Here is a 20,687-nt window from a genome sequence, read left to right as displayed (position 1 = left end):
GGCCACTGATACGAACCTCTTTGGACCAAAACAAAAAAAATTCCTTCCAGTAGCACCTTAAAGACCAACTAAGTTAGTTCTTAGTATGAGCTTTCGTGTGCATGCACACTTCTTCAGATACACTGAAACAGAAGTTACCAGACCCTTCTATATAGTGAGAAGGTGGGGAGGGGTATTACTCAGAAGGGTGGCCAATCACCCATTCCCACCACCCTTCTGAGTAATAGCCCTCCCCACCTTCTCACTATATAGAAGGGTCTGGAAACTTCTGTTTCAGTGTATCTGAAGAAGTGTGCATGCACACGAAAGCTCATACCAAGAACTAACTTAGTTGGTCTTTAAGGTGCTACTGGAAGGAATTTTTTTTTTGTTTTAACTATGGCAGACCAACACGGCTACCTATCTGTAACTCTGTGGACCAGTTCCACAAACAGATGTAGGTTTGTTTAAGAAATCTGTCTGTTACTCAGCTACATCAGTTTACTGAAATCCAATTTAAAAAGCCAGCCCCACTTCAGATGAATTTGCAACCTAGCATTAACTCTTTTCTGACAAATGTTGCACAAGTGTCACAGATCGATCCACAGCACAAAGCAGGCTTCCCAAAGGAGAAAAAAGGCAATCGCTAGGGGAGGGGATTCCTTCATTTGCAGATCCCCTGCCCAGTCCAGCTGCATACTCACTCTTTCTTTCGATGTTCCTCCTACTATCACATTTGATAGTCTGTTTTCAAACAAGTCTTCAGTCTTTAGATTCCCAGCAGCTCCAGGCAATGGAGGGAAGCTGGACAGTCCCAATTCAAAACTTGGGGATGGAGGCTTTGGTGGTGGTGGAGACTGCGTTTGTCCTCTCTGCGAAAGAAAAAAGTGCCGGGTAAGAAGTGTTAGGCTTCACTGAAAGACTATGAACTTTTAAAGACATCTTAACATTAGTCATCTACTTGTTGTTGTTGTTTTAAAAGAACAAATTATTGCCACACTGCTATACGCACCTATGTCCCAATATTCTCCAAAGACTTCTTTAACAAACAAAATTAAGTCATATAGATTATCATTTCTATCCACAAAAATGAAAGGAGTTCTTTGTGAACCATCTGTATAGTTCCAAAAACCATTTTAAGGGACTAAGATACATGAAGACATAGACCCAGGCCAGGATCCAGATGACCACATGTGAACTACTCATGTTCAAGCACTTGTGAAATATGAGGAGTGTAAAGTGAGATGTCAGCTATGCACATGGAAACATGTTTCCACAGAGACCACACTCGCTTGATCATGGCCCCAGTTGGTTTGCTACAGGCAAACTGAAAATGATGGCAGACTTAAAGGGAGAACCTGCAAGTCTCATACTTCATTGAAAAGGCTGTTTCTACCATTGCACAGGTGGAGAACGTTTTAAAGGAAGCTGGTCATCAACCAGATGCAGCCATTGGGGGAGGAACTACACCGAAGGGGGGGCACATCTCAATGCACAAAACACCCCTCATAGTGTATAAGACGCCACCTCAAAAGAGGAGGAAAATGGCTTGGAAATGGGGTGAGAAAGAATTGGGAGGGAAAAAGGAACCAAGAGGAGACAAGGGTTGGGGGAAATGGGAATCAAGGAGGATTTGCATGACCTTAATTTCACAAAGAAGCAGATCTACTATCCATTTTGTTATGGGGATTTTCTCCTTCCAGTGAAAGCAGACTAGTCTCTGCCTGGGAGGAGAAATAGTAGAGGGGTGGGTGAGGACCATTTTAGCAAAGCCTGCTTTTCAGTAACCCTGATGGGAAAAAAATGACTCTGCTCCAGCTTTGGTATTTACCTCACGACCCTCAGGAGCTACTGACTGTATTTTATTCTTTAGTAATTATATCACGTCAATCATTTCATGTATTACTATGTCATTCATGATATTTGTAGCCATAACAAACTCACCGTAAACTTGTCTTCTCTCTTCTTTCGATAGCCATACGAGTTTTTCCTGGAAGCAAAAAAATCAATGTAATAAGAAACTTACTTTTGCTCTGTGCATCGCTGGTAAGAAGCTCACTACGTGACCTTGGGTCCAGACACTTATCTCTTGGCCTATCAACCTCACAAAGTTGCTTGGAGGATATGATCTTTTGGGAGGGAGGTGGAATAATGTTGTATGTCACCTTAATTCCCCGGCTGCATCATTGTAACTTCCTCCACGTCATATTATTTACTTAACCTGCCTATTCATAAAAGCAAGGGGATGCTAAATAGGCAAAGGTAATACAAGCAATTAGTTTTCCCAGCATGCTTTCTAACTGGCAGGTCCTGGTTTTGGAATGGAATTCCAGTACTTGTGGTGTGCTGCAAGCTTGAGTCTTTGTAACCTTCACCTGAATATTATTTATTTATATAATTCCTAAAATTTCTACACCACTTGATTGTAAAAAAAAACACAAGCTCAAAGCGGCTTACAAACAGATAAAACAAGAAGGTTGAGAAAAATTCACAGCCATTACTTTGAAACTTGCAAAGTTAAAACAGATTAAAGTTACCTCAGCTTTCTAAGCATCTGGTTAGCTTGTTTAAACAATAATGTTTCTAGCAGGCGCCAAAAAGAGTACAGTGCAGGCACTTGCTTTATCTCAAGTGGCAGAGAGTTCCAAAGTACAGGTGCTGCCATTATTCTCTGGCTAGAACTTTAAAGCATAGGAAGCTGATAGAAGTCATTCACCTGTACAGCCTTCTTGTTCTTCAGAGAATACAATCAAATCCTGACACACGTTAAATAACCTGCATTTCAACTATTAAGCTGCAAAGATTGCATTACCGCTTCATTTTCCAATTTTTGTCAATGAAAAATATGTTGATAAATAATACATTCTGGGATAATCGCAGTTAGCTTTCTTCGGTTTGCTTTTATCTGAAAGCCGGCTGGGGCCATCAGGGAAATAGGAGCGAATATAAACAAACAAACAAATTCCCCACCACTATTTTCCCCATGTCTTTCTGTGCTTTTGTCCCAAATGATTAAGGGCTGACTATGCCACAGCCAAGTACATGGTGCTCTTGCTCCTGTCGTTTGTAAAAAAGAAGTTCTTTTTATTCAAGATTTCCTTGTGTTACAAAACAAACATATAAACAAGGAAAAGTACAAATAACGTCTCCATTTTTTATTCATAGTGTCTTTCTCACAGTTTGTTTACGTTTGGTATGAGCAGTGACGTAGCGTGGGGGGTGCAGGGGGGCCGGCCGCACCGGGCGCAACATCGGGGGGGGGGGCGCTCGCACTCGCAGCTCTCTGTCCCTACCTGGGTTAGGGGGTGCAAATTACTTGCCTTGCCCCAGGTGCTGACAACCCACGCCATGCCACTGGGTATGAGACATTATTGTCGTGGACATCATGCAGTTGCTTTCGTTCTCTTGCATAGTGTTAGTGCTCCTTGTCCAAGGCAAGCTACATTGTTCTACTATCCATACCATGGCTTGGTACCTGTATAAATATCTACAGCACTAGGAATTTGGGGTTTCTTGCAAGTTTACAGGAGACTTAAATCCTTTGTAAGCAACTGTCTCACAATTCCCTTCTGCTTTCTAAGTAACAAATAATGGCAATGCACATGAGGCTGATTAGTAATAGATTTTTATAAAGGACCAAAAAGACTGAAGTGCTGAGTTCTGCTGAGGGTTCCAGCCACTCCATTCGATTCCATTTCTCTCTGCAGTTTTGGTATTACAAATGGTAGCAACAAATGACTGCATTCATAGAATAAGAGTATGCAATGGCAAATAAGAGCTAGCACAGTAACACCAGGCACAAGGGCTAGAATGTAAGACAGTAGCTTGACAACAGATACCTACTGAAATCTATCAATCTGCACTCAGATGACGGGATAGGGGAAGAATGAAAAAAATTCAATATCTCATAGATTTGCAGTAAAATAAAAAGGTGTCCAGAGCACTACTTTTGGAAACAAACAAGAGGAAAAGTTGAAAACCACCGCTTATCAATGCTAATGAAGTGCCAGGTCCAATAAGCATTTACATTGCAATGACGGCACACACAGAAAGCCATGCCTATTCAGACCATTCAAGCAGCACAGAAATAAATTTCTGGCAAGGAATTGGGCTTCCTAAAAAACATCTCTTACAAAAACACCATCCCCACCCACCACATTTCCAGTTTCACCACTCTGGCAGAGAAAGCTCTGTTGAAGGCTTAGAAACCAAAAGGAATGTTTGGCAGATTAATAAGATGTCTTTTGTGCCCTCCAGTTCTTTCTTGGCTGATCTTCCTTACCGAGTTTAACATTCTTGTCCCTAGCCCGTGCAATATCAACTGACCCCCACCAAATAAAGTATTTGTGTTCCTGAAAAGACCAGATACAGCCAACTTGTGATCTTCATTCTGAACACAATTTCTCCCTGTCGAATCACAGAGCACCAAGCAACAAAGGTTCTAGGATCCGAGGACAAGGTCTGAAGGCCAATGAGGTCACCACCTTGGTAGAACTAAGCAGGTCTCAGCCTAGCCAGTACCTGCATGGGAGCCACATGAGTAGTGTCCTGGACTCCATAACTGAAGGCAGGCAGGATAAATAAGTAAGCTAAATTGCAACTTCCAAATTGTAATTAGTTACATAACAATTAAAGCAACTGAAATATGTTATTATTGAATATGGTTTGCCATATTTTGATATGGACCCTAGTTTAACACCAAAACACTTTCGCAACCAGATGTTTCTTTTTTTAGTTCAGTACTTCTTCACTTCGACTTGTCACCATGTTAATGCCTCTTTCTACAAGCAATTATTTCCCTCTCTTGGACTCATTGCCCTAGAAGCATTCCAAACTGTTGCAGTCCTCTTTATGTAGCCATCAGAAATCTTCCCACTCACTTCAGTCTGCCAATTCTTTGTGTCAATACAGATTCTAATCTTTTTGTTAGTAAGCATCTTCTCAGTTCTTGCACGCCCGTTTTCTTAGATGCACCTCATCTGTGGAATTTCTTTCTCAGCCTCTCATTTATACAAAAACCCTTTAAAAAAAGGCTTTTAAAAGTTATTTTCTTTTCTCTTTCCCCGCAATTCACTCTCCCTCCTCACCTGGGGTTTCATCTTCCACTTTTCATTACTCCCACATGGTGGAAACACATGATTTAATTGAGCTCTGAGCAGCACTTAGTCAACAAAAGTGCTTTATAAATGTTCCAGTACTCACCTTCCTCTACCTAAGCTTGGGGATGAGTCTAAGGCAGCAGGTTCTACTCGACCACTGCCCACTTCGCGCTTGGTATAACTTGTCGTACTTTGCATCCGTGTCCTGTTTTGCCCTGGTTGCCTTGTTTGCGGGCTCCTGACGCCGTTGATTAAGCGGTCAGCAGAAAAATTGAATATTGTAGGGCTCTCTAAAAGTCCTGGCCCTCTGTCCGCACTGGGTATTGTATGCCGTAGATGTGATTTGCTGGGATTTCTGGGGGAGAAACAAAAGACATAATTTAAACCATCGTGCAAAATCTGCAGACAACTTCCAGAACTGCGCTGAAGAACTTTCTAAAGGCTATTCCTTTTATAGCATAAGGCAAATGTTTACCAAATACATAAATTGTTCAGGCTGTTGCGGGAATCCACCCAACACTCATGGGAAAATGTGGCGTGATCTTTTAGAGCAATCAAAGGAAACTTTATTACATAACATGACAAAGGTCTGTAATTTTATCAGGACAAGTTGTAACAATTGTCTTCTTCTCAAAATCTATCTTCTACAAAGAAGATACATTTACTTCTACAAAGTCTATTTCTATGGAAAGGCCTGGTGCTTCTGTAGATGCAATGGCTTCCATCATGAGAATGTGCGCTCCGTCCACCTTAACCACGACGGAGATCTTGGCATCAATCTTAACTGTGGTTAACTCTCTGTCTGGTTAGCCTGAACCAGTGGATAAGATGGGAGGGTGGAATTTACTCCGGGGTAGAGGTACAGTGGTACCTCAGGTTACAAACGCTTCAGGTTCCAGACTCCGCTAACCCAGAAATAGTACCTCGGGTTAAGAACTTTGCTTCAGGATGAGAACAGAAATCGTGCTCCGGTGGTGCAGTGGCAGCGGGAGGCCTCATTAGCTAAAGTGGTGCTTCAGGTTAAGAACAGTTTCAGGTTGAGAATGGACCTCCGGAACAAATTAAGTTCTTAACCCGAGGTACCACTGTATGTGATTTTATGGTCTGTTCTAATCTTTTAACCACAGTCAAGACAGAGTGGTCATTCTATACGTACCTGCCCTTGGGGATTTTAAATACCTTTCTGCTCCAACACTGACTCTATTCTCCTCCCAGCCATCATCCCCTCTCCTCCCACTGCTTCACATTCATGTAGTTCAGTTCTTCTGGCTCTAGAAGCCAACAATGTCTCTTTTAGAAGAAGCCTGCCGCATCACATTGAGATCTGTGGCCACAGCACTTCATGAATACACAACGCCTGCAATTCTTGTAAAATTATTATTCCTCCTAGCAGCATAGATTTCCATTTGGGGAGGTCACATAGGCCACTTCCCTTAATCAATTGTTCAAATTGCTACTGTAACATTAACATAACCCAGGGTTGTAATTAAGGTCTGGGTTTTTAAAAAAATAAAAAACCAATTACAGTGGTACCTCGGGTTACAAACACCTCTGGTTACAGACTCTGCTAACCCGGAAGTAATACCTCAGGTTAAGAACTTTACCTCAGGATGAGAACAGAAATCGTGTGTTGGCGGCGTGACAGGCTCCATTAGCTAAAGTGGTGCCTCAGGTTAAGAACGGTTTCAGGTTAAGAACGGACCTCCAGAACAAATTAAGTTCGTAACCAGAGGCACCACAGGAATGGTTCTTTATAAAATTATAAAGTGAGGATAGACCATAGTATTCAAGAGAAGTGAACCTCCCAAAGTGATACATACTCCTGGCAAATGCCATTCCAACAATTCCCATGACATATATAACTTAGCAGCGCAAAAGATGAAAACTTATCTCCAGAACTTGCCTGCTTCTGGGTGTATACTGCCTGAGTGAAGTCAGTGGAGAAGTAGTAGGCTTGAAAGTAGGAGATGTAAAACCATTGATAAATCCAGTATTTGGAAAGGGTGTTACCTATGGAACAGAAGTACTGCAAGTTACACAGCTGTAGATTTAAGAGACTCTCAAGAGTTCTTGAAATGACATCACAGGACTGATTTTTACATTAAGATCAGCACCCACTGGCCCAGGTGTATAGCCCAGCTAGACCAGGATCCAGTCCTCACAGTGGCGAACCACTTCAGTTAGTTAATTTATTTAGTATGCTGTTCTTCCTCAGAAGATCACAGGGTGGTTCGCAACATAAAAATACAAAATGAGAACACAAAATGCTAAATAAAACAAAAGCAAACCAATAATCACCCTGCCGAACACACATTTAAATGGCCTGGTTATAGAGTAATGTTTTTGCCTGGCATCTAAAGATATGTAGTGAAGGCACCAGGTGAACCTTCCTGAGAACATCCTACAGATGGGGGGCCACCGCAGAAAAGGCCTGCTCTTGTGTTGCCATCCTCTGGATCTCTTATGGAGGGGGAGCATGAAAAAAGGGCCTCAGATGATGATTGCAAGGTCCAGGATGGCGGCCCTTGACATAATTGTGGCCCTGAGCTGTTTATGGCTTTATAGGTCAAAACCAGCATTTTCGATTGGACCCAGAAAATAATTGGCAGCTAGTGCAGTTGGGCCAGGATTGGTGTAATATGCTCAAACTGTCTTGCTCTGGTAGGGAATTCTGCACCAGCTTAAGTTTTCGAACTGTCTTCAGAGGCAGCCCCAAGTACAATGTGTTGCAGTAATCTAACCTAGAGGTTACCAGAAGCATTTGGAGACCTGAAAGCCTGATCTGAGTGCATCCCACCCCCAACTTGTGATTCCCAGCAACTGGCATTCAAAAAGACATACTTAACATTTTTATTTTATGTTTTTGCCTTTTATCTCTGACCCAAGTGCTATGCTTGTGCTATGGCTTCTCAAAAAATATGGGTATTCTGGACAGTTTTCATGAATTCCAAGGAAACTATCTGAAGTACTCATCAGAAGTGAGGTTATGATCAGAAACAGCCCAGTCCTGGGTCTCAACCAATTTTCTCTTCCAAATTACCCATCTTCCTTTTGCATGGAGAATATTCAACATGTGCCTGGGGACACTGGATTGCAAAAAGGAAGGAGAATGAAGCATACTTCCTCGTAAGACCTATGTATTCTGGATGTACAGCCAACTGCTGTGGATGTCTCAAATCAACTGCTCCTTTACATAAAAAACATTTTGTGTCTGCAGAAAGTTAGCATGTAAGGGAGAGGCTGAGGTCAAAACCTCTTATGCACTGCATGTAGTTTGGAAGTCTGAAATGCAATGAGGATTCTGCCCTGCAATTTTACTTAATATGTAGCTTGAGCGTAACACCTGGTCTTGAGATTATGAGGATAAATAATCAAGTCCTTAGTTCCTAACATCACTTCAATTTACACCGAAGGGGATTTAACAGAATTCAAAAAATTCAAGAAGCCTTCTTTCTCATTGTCTTTAGCTATTCTGACTTGCTGCTACAAAATTATCTAAAAATGAGAAACATGGTGTAATGCTAATATATGGGCTGAGAAGTAAGAGTACGTAAAACAGATTCAGGAAGTATGCCAGTTATTATGGAGCTATAAGCTGAATCTAGTATGCCCTGGTTATATTCAAGACTAAGCAACAGCATGAACATTTAAAAAGCAACAAACGAATGATTCTGAAGTGCTTACCAGTGATGGATCAAGATAGCTATGTGTTGTTGACCACGTCTGTGGGGCAATTAAGCTGTACAGTGGAAACTGCTGTTGGGGGCTGTATACTGGAGGTATGTAAAATGATGTTGTATAACGCTGTGTGTAGATGTTCATGTCCAGAGGTCTGTATCCATTCTTTGGCAAAAATGTATTTATAGCTATAGCCTTTGCTTTTATTCTTGCCTAGAAGACAGAAGAGCATGCTCTTAGAAGAATCAGCCTTAGAGAACGACGACCACTTTCAGAAGTATTTCGGTGAACACTAAAAACAAAACATATTTACCTTAATTGGTTTTCCTTGGAAGGTTTTCACTTCTTCTCTAAGGTATCTATAAGCCTTTAAGAGTGAAAAATATGTTTGTGTGAAAGGCAGCAGATGTAGTAAGTTAACAAGAAAAAGTATATCATTATGCACACACAGATATTAACACAAACAATATCAGTTCTTCCCTATTTAAGAATACTTGGGTCCAATTCAGGTTTATACTGGATTATAGACAGGTCCTCAGCATATGGTCAGAGGCATTATCAGGTTTCATTTTAACCCTAAAAGGCCTCAGTCCGGTATATCTGAAGGAGCGTCTCCACCCCCATCGTTCTACCTGGACACTGAGGTCCAGCACCGAGGACCTTCTGGCGGTTCCCTCACTGCGAGAAGCCAAGTTACAGGGAACCAGGCAGAGGGCCTTCTCGGTAGTGGCCCCCTCCCTGTGGAACGCCCTCCCACCAGATGTCAAAGAGAACAACAACTACCAGACTTTTAGAAGACATCTGAAGGCAGCCCTGTTTAGGGAAGCTTTTAATGTTTGATGTATTATAGTATTTTAATATTTCTTTGGAAGCCGCCCAGAGTTTTTGTTATTATTGTTGTTGTTGTTGTTGTTGTTGATGATGATGATGATGTTGTTAACCCTGCTTGGCAATGATCATATGTGGTACTAAAATCACAGTAAAGATGGCAGCAGGAAGCTACTTACTCCATTTCAAAAATTCCACTCTAGGTCTAAACCAGCTTTTGAGAGCAGCCCAGACAAGAAAGGCACAATTAAGACTTATCGTAATCAACAGCAGTTGGCTGAATCACTGCTTTTAGTAGGATTTAAAATTTCCAAGAAGTACATGTATTCTAGACTTAATTATGGAAACCATGACTAGACAACAATGAATTTCTCTGAATTATGAAGGCTGCTGTTCTGTGCAAGTATATGATGTCTTCCTGCCATTTCTTACATGAACATTGTATTATGGACCAACTTTGTTTGTGGAGGTCTGTTCACACCACCTCAGTCAAGAGTCACTGTAATCAATCTCCAAAAACGATAACTGACACAAACTAAATATGCGCAACAAAAAAGTGAGAGCCTACCTGCTGTGCATCTGCTTCAGACTCAAATGTAATAAACCAGTTGTCATTATAGGCAAACTCACAGTTGATGAACCTAGGCAAGTTATCTCCCTTGAAGAGTGCTTCGACCTCCTAAGAAAAGATTGGTGGGAAAGAGGGTTCACTGACAAGTACAACAGAAGGTTCATTTAGGACCAAGCAATGTAAAGGCCTCATTAGAACTGATGGCAAAAAGTGCCCAGGCACAAAAATATCACTGACTATCCTTAATTTCAACAAAAAAGGGCTATGGAGCAGGGTACTGACACTGTCCCATCATTCCAGGGACCTGATTTCTTTTCAGCTATGCAAAGGCTGCCACCTAAAGGTTTGATGTTGGTGCTTAAACAATTTCAGGGTGGCACCTGACTAAGTCACACCTATGACTAATTTAAAGTCCATTGATTTCAATTGGGTCTATTCCAGTATAGTTCAGATACTACCCAATGAACTGTAAATACAAAGACATACTGTGTTCACCTTCAGTTAACAGATAAACAGCAGATACACCCTTGATTGATGTTCCTAAGTCAAACTTTATGACTCAGGAAATTGTGTTTTACTGTTAATATCACTCTGCATATGAACACCAATATTACTTTTTTGATTTCTTAAAACATCCCTTTCTCTTCAAAGAGCATTTATTCAACCTCCTTGATCTCTTCTGCTGTCACTGAGCTAGTTAGAACACCTCACTCAAAATGTTGTCCATTGCTCTACATTTATTGATTTGGAATCTGTCTTCCAGGAGCAGCCTTAACTTTATGGTGGAAGCATGTAGAGAGGCACTCACTGTCTGAAAGCTCCAGAAACGTCTTTCTGACAAGGTATAAATGGCATCTCAGTGGCAATTCAATATTTTCTTTTAAACAGGTATTTAGTTATTGGTTTAGTGTGGGATTGTTTTCCTAGTATGCTTTATAAAGTTGTGAGTGATATCATGAATGCACAATTATATGGAATAAAATCTTACTTGGAAAATATTATATGGAAGAAAAGATTACTTGGCCACAAGTGATAGCTGAGAGAGAATCACAATTAAAGCTGTAGCCATATAGAACCAAGGTGGGTGGGATTTTTATTTAAGCATGTTGTGAATTGTTTGACTGCTGTATATGGAACTTACTTCAATTGGAGTAGATTCAGGTACTTCACGTAAAATCACAATGCAGCGATTCTGGTTTGGCCTGACTTTTTCACCCTTCTCGTCCACTTGGACTAAAGGCAATGCTAGGGGAAGACACATACAACACAGTTACTTAGAATTCAACCAGTTAAGCAAGGCTTTGTTTTGCACACACTGCAGTTTTGTAGGACTAGAGTAAGATCTGTTACCTTATTCATCTCCAGTTTGTAAATAAATCTGTACAAATGTGGCACATGCCAGTCAAGTCTCTCAAGCAAACAACTTACTTTGGGAAAGATCTTTCAAGCCCCTAATTGAAATAAACCAGTTTGGCTCCTGGAGTGTTCACCACACCTCTTAGTGAAGCCTTTCATTTTTTTTTTAATATAATTTTTATTAGTTTTGTAATATTCAACATTCAAATTGCAAATACATATTTCCATAAATCTAATGGACTCCCCCCATCTTCCGATCACTGCATTCTCTGTAGATCCAAAACCTCAGCAATTTGTTGACTTATTTTAAACATAATAATATATCTTCCATTTTATCGTGATATCTGGTCTCTAAACATTTCAATCCAAATCCATTAATTTTTAGTTTCAACACAATAAAATTATTTCATTACACCACTTCTGTCTTGTTGTGCCTTATTTACCAATTCAAAAATTTACCGATACTGAAGCTGTACTTTCCTAGAAAGGAGCATTTTTTAACATTCATACAACTTATAATGCTTTTTCAAGTAGTCCTTAAATTTTCCCCAGACTTCCTCCGTTTCTTCTTCTCCCGAGTCTCGAATTCTGCCAGTCATTTCAGCCAGTTCCATATAGTCCATCAGCTGCGTCTGCCATTCTTCCAGTGTGGGTAGGTTTTGTGTCTTCCAGTGCTTTGCCATCAAGATCCTTGCTGCTGTAGTAGCGTACATAAAGAAAGTTCTATCTTTCTTGGCCACCCTCTGGTCTACCATGCCCAGGAGGAAGGCCTCCGGTTTCTTGGGTACGGTGAATCTAAGCACCTTTTTTAGTTCATTATGTATCATCTCCCAGAAGGCCTTCACCTTCGGGCAGGTCCACCAGAGGTGTAGAAATGTCCCTTCCTCTTCTTTACATTTCCAACATTTATTATCAGACAGGTGATATATCTTTGCAAGCTTGACTGGGGTCATGTACCACCGGTATGTCATTTTCATAATATTTTCCTTCAAGGCAGTACATGCCGTGAATTTCATTCCGGTGTTCCATAACCTTTCCCAGTCTTCAAACATAATGTTATGCCCCAAGTCCTGCGCCCACTTTATCATGGAGGATTTAACAATCTCATCCTGTGTATTCCATTTAAGCAGCAAGTTGTACATTCTCGAAATTAGCTTAGATTTTGGCTCAAGCAACTCTGTCTCTAGTTTCGATTTTTCCTCCTGAAAACCCACTTTTTTGTCCGCTTTAAAAACTTCCTGAATTTGGGCATAATGCAACCAATCTCGCACCTTGTTTTTTAACTTTTCCATACTCTGCAACCTCCATTTATCTCCAATTTTTTCAATTATTTCCCAATATTTAGGCCAGTGGGCCTCCATATTGAGTCTTTTACGTGCTTTGGCCTCCATCGGTGAGAGCCACCTCGGAGTTTTACTCTCCAATAAGTCTTTATATTTTGACCAGACCATAAAAATTGCCCTTCTGACAATATGGTTTTTGAACAATTTATGAACTTTAACCTTGTCATACCACAAATATGCATGCCACCCAAAAGCATTATCAAATCCCTCCAGGTCAAGGACATCGGTGTTCTCCAACAAAATCCAATCCTTCAACCAGCAGAGGGCTGCAGATTCATAATATAACTTCAAGTCCGGCAGGGCAAACCCCCCTCTTTCTTTCGCATCTGTTAGTATTTTAAACTTTATTCGGGGCTTTTTGCCCTGCCAGACAAATTTAGATATATCCCTCTGCCATTTTCCAAAACATTCCACCTTATCCACGATCTGGAGGGCCTGAAACAAAAATAGCATTTTCGGCAATACATTCATCTTTATAGCAGCTATTCTGCCCAACAAGGAAAGTTTCAGTCTTGACCATGTTTCCAAGTCTCTCTTGATCTCTGACCAACATTTCTCATAATTGTCCTTAAACAAATTCAAATTTTTGGAGGTCAGGTACACCCCTAAGTACTTTACTTTTTTAACCACATTTAGTTCTGTTTCTTTTCTGAACTCCTCTATTTCAGTAGTTGTCAAGTTTTTTGCTAAAACTTTAGTTTTTTGTTTATTCAGCTTGAATCCCGCCACCCGACCAAAGTCAGAAATTAATTCTAACGCTCTTTTAGTACTAGAGGCTGGCTCCTGTAATGTTAATACCAAGTCATCTGCAAATGCTTTCAGTTTATATTGTTTCTCTCCGACCACAATTCCCTGTGCCAACCGGTCATTTCTAATCATGTTCAATAGCACCTCCAGGACTGAAATAAACAGCAGAGGAGATAGAGGGCACCCCTGTCGTGTCCCTTTTTCAATTTTGAACTCCTCTGTCACCACGTTGTTTACTATCAATTTAGCTTTTTGTTCTGAATAAATTGCTTCTATTCCATTTTCAAACCCCCGCCCTACTCCCATCCTTTCCAAATTTTTCTTCATAAACATCCAAGAAATGTTGTCAAAGGCTTTCTCCGCATCAATAAAGATCAACACCGCTCTTGTATTTGAGTTAGTCTGTAAAAATTCCAAAATGTCAATGATGTTTCTTGTGTTGTCAAATAGATGTCTGCCAGGGAGAAAGCCTGCTTGGTCCTTATGAATCACTTCGTTTAATACTTTCTTAAACCTGCTTGCCAAAATGTCTGCGAAAATTTTGTAATCCACATTTAGGAGTGAGATAGGACGGTAGTTTTTAAGTTGAGTTTTTTCAGTTTCTGATTTTGGTATCAACGTGATGAAAGCTTCTTTCCACGTTTCCGGTGCCTTCCTCCCCTCCATAATCTGGTTGCAAACTTCCAACAATGGATGTATCAATGAGTCCTTCAATGCCTTATAATATTTGGAAGTAAGTCCATCAGGTCCCGGAGACTTGCCCAGTTGGAGGTTCTGAATGGCGCATTCAATTTCTTGGATTGTAATATTACAGTTCAGGGTTGCTCTCATTTCCTGGGGTATTTTTTGTAATCCATTAGTTGTGACAAATTGGTCCACCTCCGAGCCTTTTTGTGGCCTTTGTGAATAAAGTTCTTTGAAATATCTCTGGAAACACTTTCTAATTTCCTCGGGTTTCTGAACCATTCTCCCTTCAATCTCTAGGTTTGTAACAGTGTTAAGCTTTTGTCTCTTTTTCAACTGCCAAGCCAACAACTTCCCACACTTATTAGCAGATTCAAAGGATCTTTGTTTCATTTGTTTAATTTTCCATTCCACCTCTTGATTTATCAGTTTCGAATATTGTGCCTGGAAAAACTTCACTTCTCTCAATACTTCCTTTGATTTAGGCCTGGATCTCAGTTTTTTCTCTCCTTCTCTTATTTTCTCCAAAATCTTCTCCTTCTTTTCATTCCAGAGCCTTTTTTTAATCGTGTTCTGCTGTATTAGAAACCCTCTCATAACTGCTTTACTTGCGTCCCAGATTGTTCTTTTTTCCACATTTGTCTTTAAGTTTATTTCAAAATAGTCCTTTAAAACTTTTTGGGCCTTCTTAACAATCTCCTGATCTCTTAACAAAGCGTCGTTCATTCTCCATCTGAAAGATCCGGTTGTATTTAATCTCAATTCCATTCTCAAAGCGTTGTGGTCGGAGCAGGTTTTTGGGCAGATTTCCACTTTTCTGGTCTTAGGTGCCAGCCCTCTAGTTATCCATATTTGGTCGATTCGCGTCCATGTCATGTGGGCCTCAGAAAAGAAAGTTCCTTCTTTCCCTAGAGGGTTCTTGATCCTCCATATATCAATCAAATCCAAATCGTCAGTCATTTCGAAAAAGGTTTTTGGTAGTCTGCCGTCTTTCGTTATATTAGCGCTTTGCGACTTATCCATATTCACTGAGGCGACGCCGTTCATATCTCCCAACATGATAATGTTGTTGTAATCCAAATAGTCCAGCATAGTCTCATGCAGCTTCTTGAAAAATTCCGATTTTCCATCATTTGGGGCGTATATTCCTAGAATTAAAAACTTTTCTCCTTGTGTCTGAATTTCAATTGCCAAAATTCTACCCTGTTCATCTTTGAATACGAATTTTGGTGACAAGTTCTCCTTTGCATATATCACCACTCCTCTTTTCTTAACTTTGTCCGATGAGATAAATTCTTGGCCTAGCCTTTTATTAATTAACACTTTTCTGTGGAGTCTTGTCACATGTGTTTCTTGCAGGCAAATAATGTCCAATTGTTCTTTTTTCAAAATATGAAATACTTTTCTCCGTTTTTCTGGAGAATTCCCGCCATTTATGTTCCAGCTAAGAAGCTGTAGAGACATCCTGGTCTACTTCTTAGATATCACAGTTGGGTATCTAATTTGTCCTCCGTTCCCGAAGGCTGTGGTGCCGGTCCGCCTCCAGATGGTACGGGTCTTGGTGGTGATCCCGGTGGTGGAGGCCAAGAATCTGCAGCTCTCTTTTGGAGGTCCTCCTCGTTGTCGTGTAGGAACTTCTGGTGGTCCTCTGGTGTTTTAATTCTTACCTTCTTTCCTTTATAAGTGAATGATAGGCCTTGAGGAAATTCCCACCTGTAAGGGATTGCGTTGTACCTTAACAATTTGGCCAAGTCTGTATATGAGGCTCTAAGGTCCAACAGATATTTAGGAATGTCTCTATAAATTTCTGCCCTTTTGCCTTCAACTTCCAGAGATTTTTTAAAATGTTGGCCTAGTATCTTGTCTCTTTCCTCTTTTGTTCTCAAACAAACCAAACAGTCTCTGGACTTGTCTTTCTTAACCGATCTTCCCAATCTGAAGGCCGTCACAATTTTGAAGTCTTTATCTTCCTCAACCCCCCAAAATTTAGAAAACAACTGCGTCAAAAATTCCTCTAGGTTGCCCTGCTCCAGCTCTGGGACGGCCCTCAGCCTAAGATTACATTCCTTACTTTTCAGTTCCACCATTGACAGGTAGGCTTGCTGTTCTCCTACCTGTCTTTTCAGAGGTCTTACTTCCCCTTTGATCTCCTCCACCTTTTTGCACGCTTGCTCAGCTTTTTGATTGGCTTCCGCAGCTAATTTGTAGTTCTCCGCCGTAGCTCCTTGCAGTTTCTCAATGGCCTGGGTATGCTGGGAAACCTGATCTGTTAACTTACTGATAGTAGATGTAGCTCTGTCAATTTTAGATGACTGATCGTCCACCTTCTTATTCAAAAGTGCCAGTTGTTCCAAGATTTGTTTCAAGACTGGATCAGTTCCTCCAGTTGCCATATCTTCTGTTGCAAGCGTTTCAACTTCTTCCTCCTGCGCCGTCAGCACAGTCGGTACCGAGGATCTGCGTTGATGAGTCAACGTTGTTTGAACAAGCTGCCCAGCTCTCTTATCTTTTTTCTTTTCTTTAGCTTCCTCAGCTAAAGCTTCCTTAGCTTTAGATGCTCTTGTTTTCCCTGGGCCACTCATTCCCCAGCTGCCTCTGTTCAAGGTCAAATAGTCTTTCAATCCATGAGAAAGGCAAGTCCAGAATGTAAACAATTAAACCACAAAAAATCCCAATAAGGTACAGTTCCCAGACCTCTATGCCTCCGCAAATCCACTAGGGGGGGCTTTCATAAGAAAGAAAGTTTCTTTTCCACCATCAAAGTTCCTATTTCAACTTTTATAATCCCCAAGTTCAAAAAGGAGGCTTTCAGATAGTTCTGTTTCAAAATAGTGCCACAAGGTAACGGAAAGGTTCCAATATCAGTATTAAGGCGATAGTGTATCCATCAATGCAACAATTTGTACTTAAGAAAAAGTTTCAGCAGCCTGACAGTACTCCTTTGCAACACTGGCAGTCCGATAGCTCGGTTATCCCCTTCAATTCCACGTCACTTCACAATAGGGGGAAGATTCCTTAGCGCAATGAACCAACAGATTTACTCCTTCAATCTTTTTAATTTCTAGAAGAACACAGTCTGTTAATGCCCCTTCATGCTAATTTCAAAGTCTCTTTTGAGCGCTTCAGCCCACATCGAGCTCTTTGCTTTGCTCTGATTAGCAGGACCGGAAGGCGGACTTCCTGTTACTCGCCTCCCGTTTTCAGCCGAATTAAACGAATTTAAATCAATCTTTAGTCAATCTTTAGTACCCCTTACTCACGGGTAAATTGCAGCCAATTCCGATGATTTTCAAGAAGAAAGGTCGACGCTCATCAGCAACAGCAGCGCGGCTTCACTTCCGCGAAAAGAGCGATGAACTCACAGCGCCGCTCCCCCGTTCACGTTCCGGAGCCTCTTACGAGGTCCCTTCCTCGTTTCTGGGGGGGCTTCTGGCACCCGCCGAGTCCCACGGCCGCAGGCTCGCTCTGCCTACGGTTTATCTTAATGGGTCTCCGCTTTGCCGTAGCGGACGACCCTTTTTCGCGGAGCCCCTCTTCACTGGGTAAAGAGGACCGCCATTGCCGTTTTGCGCCGCCTCCGGAAGTCTTAGTGAAGCCTTTCAGAGGGGGGGAACCCACTCCTACCAGTCTTATTCTGTTAGAAAGTCCATCTTGTATGGCCCTTTTCCCCACTTTGAAATGAAAGAGTGTACATTCCAATTACAGATAGGTAGCCGTGTTGGTCTGCCATAGTCAAAACAAAAAAAATTCCTTCCAGTAGCACCTTAAAGACCAACTAAGTTAGTTCTTGGTATGAGCTTTCGTGTGCATGCACACTTCTTCAGATCTGAAGAAGTGTGCATGCACACGAAAGCTCATACCAAGAACTAACTTAGTTGGTCTTTAAGGTGCTACTGGAAGGAATTTTTTTTGTTTGTACATTCCAATACTACTCTTTGGTACTATACTAAACAAATCACCAGGAGTGACAATCAAGCACTTCACTTATCAGATTCCAAACTGCCTCACACCAATGGTAATTACCGGTATTTTCAAATACTTTAGCCATGGTACAAAAAAATTACGTTTGACAGGTTTAATTAGTAAACTGCTAAATAAAAATTGCAAATGGTGTGCTGGAGCAGAAACCTGTTAGGTATCTTCTGAAATCAACCATGGAGAACTTCCACTTAGAAAAGCCTGTAGTGGCTGAAGCTAAACAAGCCACATACTGAATATACATTTAACTGCAACAATGCAGAAAGCCTCAGCTGTATCATTTGGATACCCAAGTCGAACAGTTTGACAGAGGGGCATTCTCGAATAAATCCATTGTATAAAACAGAAGATTAAATGGCAGGTCGTTTCCCCCCCCCCCCAGCATGAATTTACTGCTATGACAGGTTTATTGTCATTTAAGTACAGTTTTCTAAATGTTGCACTCACCCACTGGCTTCAACCCTCCCCCAATGCTATGCACCTCACAGAACAAAAACTCACTATTTATCTTCAAGTCAAAAATAGGTGCTTTGTCAATTACTTACATCGCAGCACTTCAACAATCAAATCCATATCAGTACTCAGCTTCTTGACGTGATCAAGGTTTGCTACTGTCATTATTGGCACATACTGATCACTGTCCATCTGAGATATAAGGTACATGTCACTGGCAAGATTCTCTCTGTTGAAGGAAAGCAGAGTCTTCATTATAAAACTCCTTTCTTTATCTTTACACAAGCGAAAAAGTTGCATTTGACTTTCTTATTGATCAACATCTATGTATAGTGGACGCTCGGGCTGTGAATGTGATCTGTGCGGAAAGCACATTTGCAACCTGCAGCATCCGCACCCCGCAGTGCTGCGTCTGCGCACGTGTAGGTTGCGATTCGGTGCTTCTGCGCATGCACAGAGCGTGATTTAGCACTTCTGCGCATGAGCCGAAACCCAGAAGTAACCCATTCCAGTACTTCCAAGTTTGGCACGGTGCACAACCCAAAATTGTGCAACCCAAAGTGTCTGTAACCCGAGGTATGACTGTATTAAGGAACTGTCATGTATTTAATTAAAATTCCCTTTGCTACTAGAGTGAAGGAAGCAGCTACCTATGAAACTATCTTAGCTTTGTTGCCTAGGGGGAGAGAGAGAGAGAGAGAGAGAGAGAGAGAGAGAGAGAGAGAGAGAGAGAGAGAGAGAAAAAAGCAGGGATTTTCAACATAAGGTGCACCAAACTGGATACAGCCCACCTGTCAGGTACTTTTAAAACTATGTTTTACAGCACTAGGGAAACAGAATAGCAAAAAGATCCATCAAGTCCATAATAGGCCACTTTAGGTTGGACTGGATGACCCTTGAGGTCCCTTCCAACTCCACAATTCTATGAATCTATGTAGCTGGTGCGCTGAGTTTAGCTCCATAGCTCACACACAGACAAGGTTTGTTCAAAACATCGTAGAGCTGGAAGGGTCTCTAAGGATCATCTAGTCCAACACCCTGTAATGCCGAAATATGCAGCTGTCCCTTATTGGGATCAATCCTAAAACCTTGGTGTTATCAGCACCACATTCTAACCAGCTGAGCTATCCAGCTGTCATCCCCAGATGTTGAGAGGTATATTTTATCTCCCATCAAATTAAGTATGGTGTCACAGAGGCTCATGCATGGATAGTATTTGAAGTTTTGGTCTTGAAAATAGCTCAGTTAAGATTTCCAACAGCCAAGCAGCTCCGTACATTAAACAATCAGCATACAGGAGGTATCAGTGCCAACCCTACCCCCCCCAAAAAAAACCCACCTTCCTGCTACAGATGACAAGCCACAATGGACTTAAATCTATTCTCAATAGTTACTGTTTTCTAAAGCACTGAAAACAAACCTAGCTGCAGATAGAATGAGTGAGTGGCAGCTTTGTTTTTTTAAAAACCCAATGTATCTTCAGTATGCAAATTAGCAAAGCAAGAAGAAAAACAAATTACATATTTAACTGAGAAAAAAATTAATAGATTTCATACAGATTTACTCTGTAGAATTTTTGTTCCTTCCCATGCTTCCCATGCTCCGAGCCCACTTTATATATGGATAATGAACTTCAATTAAATCCAGATGCCACAACCTTTTTTCTTGCGTTAACACTTAGCAGTGAAAATGGGTAGTAACTTATTTCGTAGCAATGATTACTTAAGCCAGGTGTGGAGAACATGTGTCCCTCCGGATATTGCTGAACTGCCCTTCCATCACTGCTGCCCATTGGCCATGCTCACTAGAGCTGATCGGGAGTTGTAGCTCACCAGCATCTGAAAGGGCAAAGGTTCCTCACACATGACTTAACCTATCATCCTAAAAGGCAAATATCTGTAAACTGCTCTGGAAGCCTTTTTCTTTTCTGTTATGAAGAGCAGGATAAAAATGTGGGATAACCAACATGCC

General features: G+C 41.2%; 1 protein-coding gene across 1 annotated transcript in view; it reads right to left on the bottom strand.

The window, feature by feature from the left end:
* The window catches only part of LARP4B (La ribonucleoprotein 4B), a 70,790-nt gene that overhangs the window by 7,486 nt on the left and 42,617 nt on the right, over positions 1–20,687 (bottom strand). The window contains exons 6-14 of the mRNA XM_081931718.1: positions 18,809–18,945; positions 11,297–11,400; positions 10,153–10,263; positions 9,070–9,123; positions 8,763–8,969; positions 6,982–7,088; positions 5,182–5,433; positions 1,924–1,969; positions 684–851 (exon numbers count right to left, since the gene is read on the bottom strand). Of these exons, the coding sequence (XP_081787844.1) occupies positions 684–851; positions 1,924–1,969; positions 5,182–5,433; positions 6,982–7,088; positions 8,763–8,969; positions 9,070–9,123; positions 10,153–10,263; positions 11,297–11,400; positions 18,809–18,945 (1,186 nt within the window). The remainder of the gene's footprint in view (positions 1–683; positions 852–1,923; positions 1,970–5,181; positions 5,434–6,981; positions 7,089–8,762; positions 8,970–9,069; positions 9,124–10,152; positions 10,264–11,296; positions 11,401–18,808; positions 18,946–20,687) is intronic.

Source organism: Podarcis melisellensis, assembly GCF_964234715.1.
Source record: "Podarcis melisellensis genome assembly, chromosome: 12".
Classification (NCBI taxonomy): Eukaryota; Metazoa; Chordata; class Lepidosauria; order Squamata; family Lacertidae; genus Podarcis; species Podarcis melisellensis.
Note: the sequence above shows the minus strand (reverse complement) of the source record. Positions and strands in the feature narration are given on the sequence as shown.